The sequence below is a fragment of the Aegilops tauschii genome, chromosome 6 (genome assembly GCF_002575655.3).
Source record: "Aegilops tauschii subsp. strangulata cultivar AL8/78 chromosome 6, Aet v6.0, whole genome shotgun sequence".
In the NCBI taxonomy this organism is placed as follows: Eukaryota; Viridiplantae; Streptophyta; class Magnoliopsida; order Poales; family Poaceae; genus Aegilops; species Aegilops tauschii.
In genome coordinates, this window is record NC_053040.3 from 377,233,570 (window position 1) to 377,243,798 (window position 10,229).

At 46.1% G+C, this 10,229-nt stretch overlaps 1 protein-coding gene across 1 annotated transcript; it reads left to right on the plus strand.

The window, feature by feature from the left end:
* The first annotated feature begins 2,543 nt into the window (after window positions 1-2,543).
* Window positions 2,544-5,939, plus strand: LOC109741425 (uncharacterized). Its single transcript, XM_020300512.4, has 6 exons — window positions 2,544-2,835; window positions 2,980-3,070; window positions 3,486-3,601; window positions 4,908-4,967; window positions 5,048-5,113; window positions 5,384-5,939. Exons 1-6 carry the CDS (start codon window positions 2,779-2,781, stop codon window positions 5,567-5,569), a joined length of 576 nt encoding a protein of 191 aa, XP_020156101.1. The 5' UTR covers window positions 2,544-2,778; the 3' UTR covers window positions 5,570-5,939.
* The last annotated feature ends 4,290 nt before the right edge of the window (window positions 5,940-10,229 follow it).

Sequence of the window (10,229 nt, forward strand, 5' to 3'; positions counted from 1 at the left end):
GCTGTTAATCGCAGATTCATGTCATTCTTGTTTTGCTTGCCATTTGCAAACCGTGCATCCGATTCCGGTGATCTTTATATCGATTTCGACCGAAATCATCTCATCTTTCCAGTGGCATGCTTGGTTTGCCAAGTTACTGCCATGTTCATCTTTTCCCTTCCGGAGCACGCATATGCATCGCATATCATATCTTGCATATCATACATGTTTTGCATCATGTTGCTTGCGCATTTCTCGTTGTTGATTGTGGTTCCGTTTGTTTGTGTTCTTGTCTTGGGTAGAGCCGGGAGACGAGTTCGTGAACGAGGAACCTGTTGAGTACGCTTACGAGGATCAAGCTTTCGACAACTCTGAGAATCTTGCAGGCAAGATGACCACCCCTCGAAATCACTTCTATCTTTGCTTTGCTAGTTGTTCGCTCTATTGCCATGCTCCGCTACCTATCACTTGCTATATCATGTCTCCCATTTTAGCCATGTCAGCCATAACCATCCTTTCCTAGCAAACCGTTGTTTGGATAAGTTACCGCTTTTGCTCAGCCCTTCTTATAGTGTTGCTAGTTGCAGGTGAAGTTGAAGTTTGTTCCATGTCGGAACATGGATATGTTGGGATATCACAATATCTCTTATTTAATTAATGCATCTATATATATATATGGTAGGTGGAAGGCCCGGCCTTATGCCTGGTGTTTTGTTCCACTCTTGCCGCCCTAGTTACTGTTATACCGGGATTATGTTCCTTGAGTTTGCGTTCCTTACACGGTCGGGTGATTTATGGGACCCCCTTGACAGTTCGCCTTGAATAAAACTCCTCCAGTAAGGCCCAACTTTGGTTTTACCATTTGCCGCCTAAGCCTTTTCCCCCGGGTTTTCGCGAGCCCGAGGGTCATCTTCATTTTAAACCCCCGGGCCAGTGCTCCTCTGAGTATTGGTCCAAACTGTCAGTCGCCGGTGGCCACCAGGGGCAACTCTGGGCTGGCCTATCGGAAGCTTGGACAATCCGGTGTGCCCTGAGAACGAGTTATGTGCAGCTCCTATCGGGATTTGTCGGCACATTCGGGCGGCTTTGCTGGTCTTGTTTTACCATTGTCGAGATGTCTTGTAAACCGGGATTCCGAGACTGATCGGGTCTTTCCGGGAGAAGGTTTATCCTTCGTTGACCGCGAGAGCTTATGATGGGCTAAGTTGGGACACCCCTGCAGGGTATTATCTTTCGAAAGCCGTGCCCGCGGTTATGAGGCAGATGAGAATTTGTTAATGTCCGGTTGTAGATAACTTGTCACTTGACCCAAGTAAATACATCAACTGCGTGTGTAGCCGTGATGGTCTCTTCTCGGCGGAGTCCGGGAAGTGAACACGGTCTGTGTTATGAATGACGTAAGTAGGTGTTCAGGATCACTTCTTGGTCATGGCTAGATGACGTCCGTTCCGTTGCTTCTCTTCTCGCTCTCATTTGCGCAAGTTAGCCACCATATATGCTTTTGCCGCTGCAGCTCCACCTTTTTGCGCCATCCTTTTCTACAAGCTTAAATAGTCTTGATCTCGCGGGTGTGAGATTGCTGAGTCCCCGTGACTCACAGATTCTACCAAAACAGTTGCAGGTGCCGACAATGCCAGTGCAGATGATGGCGTCGATCTCAAGTGGGAGTTCGACGAGGAACGTGGTCGTTACTATGTGTCTTTTCCTGATGATCAGTAGTGGAGCCCAGTTGGGACGATCGGGGATCTAGCATTTGGGTTGTCTTATTTTCATCTGGATTTTGACCGTAGTCGGTCTATATGTTTGTATTTTGGATGATGTATGATGATATTTATGTATTGTGTGAAGTGGCGATTGTAAGCCAACTCTTTATCCCATTCTTGTTCTTTACATGGGATTGTGTGAAGATGACCCTTCTTGCGACAAAACCACTATGCGGTTATGCCTCTAAATCGTGCCTCGACACGTGGGAGATATAGCCGCATCGTGGACGTTACATTTTGCTTTAAGAATGTCCAACCATAAGGTCCCAGAAGGAGCATGAAAGATTCTCCACCACCATTTGATAATTAAACATTAATTCATAACCAAAATATTAATGATGGCCAACACCCCTAGGATTTTAGGCTTGCACATAAGTTTCCATTTGACCACTCAAAGCGACCGGTTGCTCCTTTGATGTTGCTTTTTGTCTCCTCCGATGTTCGGGTGCGAAGGGTGACACACCTTCAAGTTGCGCTTAATCTTTTTTTATTTGGTGCTTATCTAAAAAATGCGCTGGCACCTCCTCGGGCTTCTCAAATAAGGTCCGAAGAGCAACGGGCCATGACAGGCTATATCACCTCTGATCTCTTGCAGCCCGGTACGAAACAAAGATCAGAAAACCGCGTGCACCGTACGTAGTATATCGTTCGACATAGCCGGCCAGCCAGCCCGGGACAGAGTCGCAGGTGACCCCGAAGCCGCGTGCTAGCTACGCGATGCCATCTCCCGATCCAACACGTTGGCGCCCGCGCGGACGGCTCGGATGCTGTCTCCGTGCTGCATATTCCCACCCGACCCCCGAGACCCCGATTCTTCCAGGCCAGGGCGGGCGTTGCAACGAACAAACAAACGCTGCTTTCAGAAGAAGGGTTCTTCCTTCTCCACTTCTTCTATCCCGTCACACGAGTCCGGCGACGGCGACGACGACGACGACTTGAGGGAGAAGGCGAAGAGGAAGGCGGACTCGAGAGGTTCGACGGGGATTTTGTTGCTCGTCCGGCGGATTCCCAGCGATCGACCGATCCCCGCCGGCGGATGGGGCAGGCGTTCCGCAAACTGTTCGATGCCTTCTTCGGCAACAGCGAGATGAGGGTACGGCGATCTTCCCTGATATGTTAGATAGGAAAACACCCTCCCCTTTTTGATGCTCCTCTCAGAGCTGCCGTGCTGTATCGTGTTGGTTCTTTTTCTTCGGGTCATTTAATCGCTTCCGTTCTGGTGGTGCTCGATTTTCAGGTCGTGATGCTTGGGCTGGATGCAGCGGGCAAGACCACCATCCTGTACAAGCTGCACATCGGGGAGGTCCTCTCGACTGTCCCTACGATTGGTAGGTTATTCAGATTTTTTTCTTGGTATCAGCTGAATTATTGGTTAACTGAAGTTATATCAAGGCCTTGCTGATGTGTTAAACTGTTAATGAGGGGAGGCAAGCGAGTTATTGCTGTTGGTAGTAGAGGAATAAATCAACCTGCCGTATATTTTCTTGCGGAAGGGGGGTTGGGAACTTGCTTATAAAAATGTGGTTAGCTGAACACTCTGATCCAATATTTATGCCTGATCTTTTTTTCTTTCTGATTAGCTGTGCACCCTTGCAGTTTAGATAGTAATAATCATGCAAGAGTCAACCAGTTAACCTGCTAGTCAGATTGGCCTTAACAGACAGTGTTCTTAAATCTTGTATGTGGTTTAGTTGAAAAAGGAACTACCAAGTGCTGATGTTGCTTTTCTGCTCTTATTACCAGGGTTCAATGTTGAGAAAGTTCAGTACAAGAACGTGCTGTTTACAGTGTGGGATGTTGGTGGCCAGGAGAAGTTGAGGCCCTTGTGGAGACATTACTTTAATAACACAGATGGCTTGGTATGTTCCAATTACTCTAGTTATACAAACTTGACAGATGTATATCGTCTTTTATCTTTCTGCTGAGGTATTTGTGGTTGACCTTTCAAATGAAATTTGTTACTGTAGTTTGGTTCTTAGCTGGTTATGGAAATCCAATTTATGTTCTGTCTCATTATTTCCACTCAAACTGTCCATTTATCTGGAAAGCTAGCCCAGGCTATCTTGTCAGTAATTTCTATGTTGAAATCTTGATTTTGGCGTTGTATTTCTTGTGGCCCATCTATTTTATTTTATTTTATTGCTATTTTGCACTTTTTGGTCCCACACAACAGGGACCCAAACCCAGTGGTGCCTATGATGGCAAAAATTAAGGTGCCTATGAACAACACATTTAGTTCTTCAGCGCATAGTTCAATTTCCTACATCTTGTTAGAACTGGAGAAAGCTTTCAGTTCTTCATATCCTGCTTCTGAGCTCGTAGGTGAACTTGCTGACTAGTACTCCCTCCGTTCACAAATATAAGATGTTTTGGATATTTCAATATGAACTGCATATGGACTGAAATGAGTGAACAAACACACTAAAACGTGTCTACTTACATTCGATTCACAAAAAAAATCAGAACATCTTATATTTGTGAACGGAGGAAGTAGAAACATAAAGGGACCACTCGTGAGCAGCTCAATTATCTTGATTCGACTTCTTAAGTTACAGTTATCACTACTATTCTTATGCACAAAGAGTGCCAGCAGATGTTCTCACTTTTGAAAGAAATACATGAAAGTAAATTATTAGTAGCAACTTTTCTGATAATCTGGTACTAACCCTTAAAGTGTTGCTAGTATTTATCACGTACTGTACAAAGCCTATCTTTTCAAATTTAGAATTATACTTGGATTATTCTGTGTTTTTTAAACCTGGTGGAACTGTGCAAAGTTGTTAAGTAGTAAGTTCTAATTGTCTACAATGTGAATATAGTTAATCTTACTCTGGACAGCTGATGTTTGTCAGTAAAACCTTATTAGTCATTAGGACAGCTAGATCATGCCCTTCATTCAAAACCTTAGTCTTCATTTATGTTTTCTTCTGTTTTTGGAAGACAATTGTAGGGGAAACCTCATCCGTATGAATAGTAATGTAAATTAGCGTCTGTGAGGATTTGAACCAAGGTAGTGGCATTGTACATCCACCCCACTCAGTTGAGGTGGACTAACGTTTGTTGTCTTTCTCTTGAATGATCTGTGTGTAACGTTGGACTCTCGATGTGTTCATGAACATATTCAACCTTGATATATAAATTATAATAACATCCTCACCATTGCAGATCTACGTGGTTGATTCATTGGATAGGGAGAGAATTGGAAAAGCCAAAGCAGAGTTTCAGGTTTGTAAAGTGTCATAACTGCTCATTGCTGTCTTATGTTTTCTTTGTGATGAAGCTAATATTTGGCATCTTTGTTGCAGACAATAATCAACGATCCTTTCATGCTTAACAGTGTCATATTGGTATTTGCCAATAAACAAGATATGGTAAGACTACAAAACTTGACCACTATTTTAAACGCTCACATGCTTTAATATATTGGTAAGATAACAAAACTTGACCACCATTTTTAGCAGACATGAGAAGTCTCTGCTTGTTAATGTTATGGACTGTAGGTGAATGAATAGGTGCCAGAATATATATTTGCTCTTTTGTACTCGTTCTCCACTCCTTTTACCTTTGGGTTGTGATAGTATACGAGAACCATCGTTGCTGCTCTTGCCTAACAGGCTAACATAGCTTTGTTGCTCATTCAGAAAGGGGCGATGACACCAATGGAGGTGTGCGAAGGCCTTGGCCTCTATGATTTGAAGAACCGCGTCTGGCACATCCAAGGTTCCTGTGCCCTCAAAGGTGATGGTCTTTATGAGGGCTTGGACTGGCTGTCAAGTACTCTGAAGGATCTGCAAGCGTCCGGTCGCCTACCCTCAGGAGGGACCTAACAGTTCTAAGTAGCACTTCTGCTTATAAGATCCTAATGCTCATACTAACAACCTTTGGATGAGAGATGACACCAGAAAGAAAGAAGAAGATAGTGTTGAGGAACACCTTATAGCCACACATCCAGTTCTCGTGATAAGCTTCGGTGTTGATTCTGCTGAAGAAAAGACCTTGCTTGGGTCTGACCGCATCAAATTTACCAGTACAATCTTGTCATGGATAGTGTGGATTCTCTAATTCGTGACATATTTCATGTAAATTTTCCTGTGAGTTTAGAGAAGCTAACCATCTTATGCTTTTGTTCACATATGAGGAGTGGAACATAATGTCATTGATGTAAATTTTCTGTAAGATAATTTTGGCATGATACAATTTATGCCTCCTCCCCCCTCCCCCTCCCCTCTCTTTTGTCGTAGTTGACTGTTTGGTTTCTGGAGGTTTTTATTACAGCTGGTGTCCCTAGCCTCTGCTTTCTATAAAAGCAGCATGTATGGTCTTCTCTATAAAAAATGGCATTCCACTGGGTTATGGCATATTCAGCGCGTCTACATTCATATAGATAACGAACATAGATAACTTGGCATAGCATCGACGCCTATGAGACGTGGAAAATAATACTCCCTCTGATCCATAGCTTGAATTTTTCTTGTTAGAAAATGGAAGAAAAAACCGAGCACACTCGTACCCTTCCACAAAACCGGTAGCTTTCGAGAAAAAACCAGCTCCCCTTCGGGACGTGTTGATTGAGCAGTTTTTCTCACCTAGGCCTTGTTCGGTTATAGGAGATTAGTTCCCCTAGGGATTGGGGGATCAACACCTGAACCCCGTGGGGGATGACTCCTTGTCACGATCTCCCATCCGATTAACCCCACGGCGCCGGTTCCGTCGCCTTGACAGAGACACACATACAGGAGAGAAACGAAGCTGTTTTTCCACGGGTGGGTAGGAGCTGATTTTTTTCCTTGTGGTTTTGAGGGGTTTGGGCTGGGGTACATTGCCAAATGCATCAGATCAAATAGTTTGGGATTATTTCCTAGCGGTGGCGATCCGCGTGGATCCCCGTAGTTTGGGCCCAAAAGCACGCCAGGGAGGGCGTGTAACCGAACATAGCCTTAGAGAGAGTGATCCCTTCGCCAAGTTACCTTTGAGCCTGATAAATTTTTTCCTTACAATGATCGATGATTTTGTATATATTTTATCGTAGTACAATGTGACTGCGATAATTGCGGGGTCGCTATATGAGTTTTGTTTCAGTTTTGTTCTAAATATGCTTTTAATGTGGGTTTGAAAACCAGTTCATGTTATTTTTTTCTTGGAAAACACTTTCTCTTATATTAATTAATTAAAATGTTATTACAATCGTTCTATACATCATTCGCCATGCAGTGCGAAGAACTATTTAGGAGAAAACCATCCGACCTATTATCAAAGCTAAATTTAGCAATCCATGAACCATCATATTGACGCTTGATCTTTGAAAGCTTAAAGCTATGGAGAAACATAGTAATGCTTTTCTTTAGATTAACAAGAGGAGACCTACCAAGGTTTTCATTTGCTAGGAAAGAAGCCACAATCACACAATCATCCATAGATGTATCTCTTCTCCTCTGATCCAAGGGCTCAGATGAGTCAAATCCAATCCCAAAACATCCCATGGAGGCCAATGAAGTCATAGGAACAAACGGGGACGAAATCCACGAAGAATCATGTCCGTTCTGGACGATTTCGTGCTTTTATGGGCCTGGTACGACCGTCGATACGACTCATGCTGGTTATACCGTGCGGCGTCAAACGCTTTGGACCCCTTCGGTATATTGGGCTCGTTGGAATCGTGTGAACGTCGGCAATGTACCTATGGTATTAAATATGTTTTATGATCCCTTTGAAAATATATTATTATTTTTACATTTCAAATGCCTACGTCTGGTGCTTGGAAGTCCTCCTATTGAACTCATCTTTGGGCTTTTCATTGAGTTTGGTCCTTGGTTGCTCCCAAACACCTATAAACACAAAAAAGTATAATAAAAACATAAACTATGCAATGCTCACAATGAAAAGAGTGAAAACAAGAAAACAGGCATAGTGGACATATACTTGGTTCAATGGGACATTATATATGAAGATAATGTGCAACAGATGAACTCTAATAATGCGTAAAAAATAGTCATCAATAATCACCTAAATGACCCTACACTAGGGTGGACAATGATAATGATGCTTGTGGGCACTGCTTCCTTTTGGAAGGTATTGTTCATGTTATGTGCTCGCTCTTGTGTTCATGAAGATAGGAAAACCTCAGGTCATATAGGCGATTAGATGATAGTGGCCCTTGTGCCTCGCACAATCCTTAGGGAATATCGTTGGAGTTAGCACCGGTGGGAGGGACCCATAGTTGACGGTGATCATTAGAGGCGGTGCATCGACAATGTGATCTCCGTTCGACCAAAGCTACGAAATGGTTGGTGGGTGTTTTCATCTAAAGTTGCGTTGTTGAGTTTGTGATCCGTTCTTAGATCATCTTGTTCCTATGCGGCATCTCTCGCTTCTTTTTGCGTGGTGTTATCAGTCATCAACCACACACTTGATGCTTAAGACGCCTTATCTTGTTTGGTAAGATGAGGACGGATGCCAATGACCCTACGTGATGCGGAGCATCCCTCGACCATCACCATGGACGTCACACCACCACCGCAAGGACGGAGAGGACCGTGGACAAGAGCTCGCGCACGCGCCATCGAGGACGAGGTCAATTCTTTCCTCTTTGAGTTTCATTCGGAATCACCTATGAATCGAGTCCTACCTCAAGCGGGAATGTTGTGCATCACTAGGTACCGAGAAGAAGCACGTGAGGAAGCAAGGACGGAGGCACTAGGACCTGAAGAGAAGAAGGAGGAAGGAGACATGAAGAAGGAGGACGCGGAGGCCCTGGACTCTCCGCGTGCCCGGGCGCTTTGGCCCCGGAGGCCCGGTCCCTCCCTGGCGCAGCTCCCAGCCGGCCCCGGGTGCCCGGCCTCGCATGGCCCAGCCACGGCCCAGGCCACCCCCGGGTGCCCGGCCTTGAGGCCCCGGGTGCCCGGCCCCCTCCCGCTGGTGCTGCTGCCACCTGCCCGGGTGCCCGGGCCATCACCCCCAGGTGCCCGGCCGAATGGCCCCGGGTGCCCGGCCCCTCCCGCGCCAGCCACCAGCGCCTCCCGGGTGCCCGGGCTTTGGACCCCCGGGTGCCCGGCCTCGACCGCCCAGGCCCCTGCGTCTACCCTGGGTGCCCAGGCCTAGGACCCCCTGGTGCCCGGTCCACTCCGAGGGCCTGTGTGCCTCTTTGGGTTTTTACCCATGTATCCCCCTCCTCCTCTTATTTTGCCCCTAGACTATAAGTACCCCCCACCTAGCTCATTTAGAGGATAGCAAAGTATATGAGATGATTATGTGAGCTTTGCTCCTTGTACCCACTCCTCTAGGAGATCAAGACCTCCTAGGAGAAGATCCCTAGTGGATATCAAGCCCCCATCTTGGGAAGGATCCCCATCATAGGATCATAAAGACCTCTCTCCTCATAGGATTGGGATGAACTAGTACCTTGTATCTTTCCTTTGTTGTTCTTGGATCATTGTGAACTCTTGTATGTTCTTGGATCTAGCATATGTGTGATTGGATCTAGTCAATTTGAGTGTTTTCCCTCTCTTGTGTTCTTCGTGTTCTTGGGGATTCCCCCTCCAATTCGTGAAAGATCTCCACTTAGGGTTCCACCCTACAACATCTTGGTATCATGAGCCATGGTTTCTCACGAAATTGGAGCCCCCCTTCTTGTTCTCTAGCCTAATTTTGTTGTGTTCTTCCCCAATTTCGAAAATTCCCCACCAAAAATAGCCCCAAATTTTTTTGTGATTTGTTGGTTTGATGAGGTTTTGTTGGATTTGATCCATGGATTTGCTTGGTTTCGAGTGGATCTAGCCTTCCCCCATCCATCTCCACCTTTCCCTACACGAAATCCACCAATTTCTTGCATCTTCCCACGAATTTCCGCCCAAATCCGTCACCCCCGGGCACCCGGACCTCAAACCCCGGGCACCCGGACCCCCCGCGCATCTTCGTTGACCACCCCGAGCACCCGCACACCGTGTTGTTTGCCCCGGACCACCCCGGGTGCCCGCACCTCTTGCCCCCGGGCACCCTGACCCCCGGGCCTCTTCTTCAGCCCAACCTCGCTGACCACCCCGGGTGCCTGCACCCCCAAACCCCGGGCACCCGCACCCCCCAGAATCAGCCGTGTGCACTTTACGTTTTCACTCATAACTTTCGCTCCTGGAGTCCAATTTTCGCGTTCTTTAGCTCGTTGAGTAGCTATTGACATCCCCCATCCATCTAGATAGGTTCCAACATCATTTGACCCCATCAAAATTTGGCATTTTGGCATCTTTGCATAGGCCATCCGACATATCATCCGCCAAACCACCATAGCTTTCCGCAACCTAACCCAATTTTTGCTCATTATAGCATTTGTGGTTGCTTGAGTGGTGACTTGAGTCCCCTAAGGTGTTTCGGCTACTTAGGGACAGTCACTTTGTCATCATCCACCACCACCACTTTCGTATTGCTAACTCCGGAGCCACCAACGCATTCCGCTACCACCATTTGACATTTGCCTTTGGAGATTTTGAGTTTGCG

Excerpts from the sequence above, each read along its gene's own strand:
- LOC109741425 (XM_020300512.4), top strand. The coding sequence starts at position 2,779 with ATGGGGCAGGCGTTCCGCAAACTGTTCGATGCCTTCTTCGGCAACAGC. Across the intron at positions 2,836-2,979 it reads TCGGCAACAGCGAGATGAGG|GTCGTGATGCTTGGGCTGGA; the intron begins GTACGGCGATCT and ends CTCGATTTTCAG. Across the intron at positions 3,071-3,485 it reads CTCGACTGTCCCTACGATTG|GGTTCAATGTTGAGAAAGTT; the intron begins GTAGGTTATTCA and ends TCTTATTACCAG.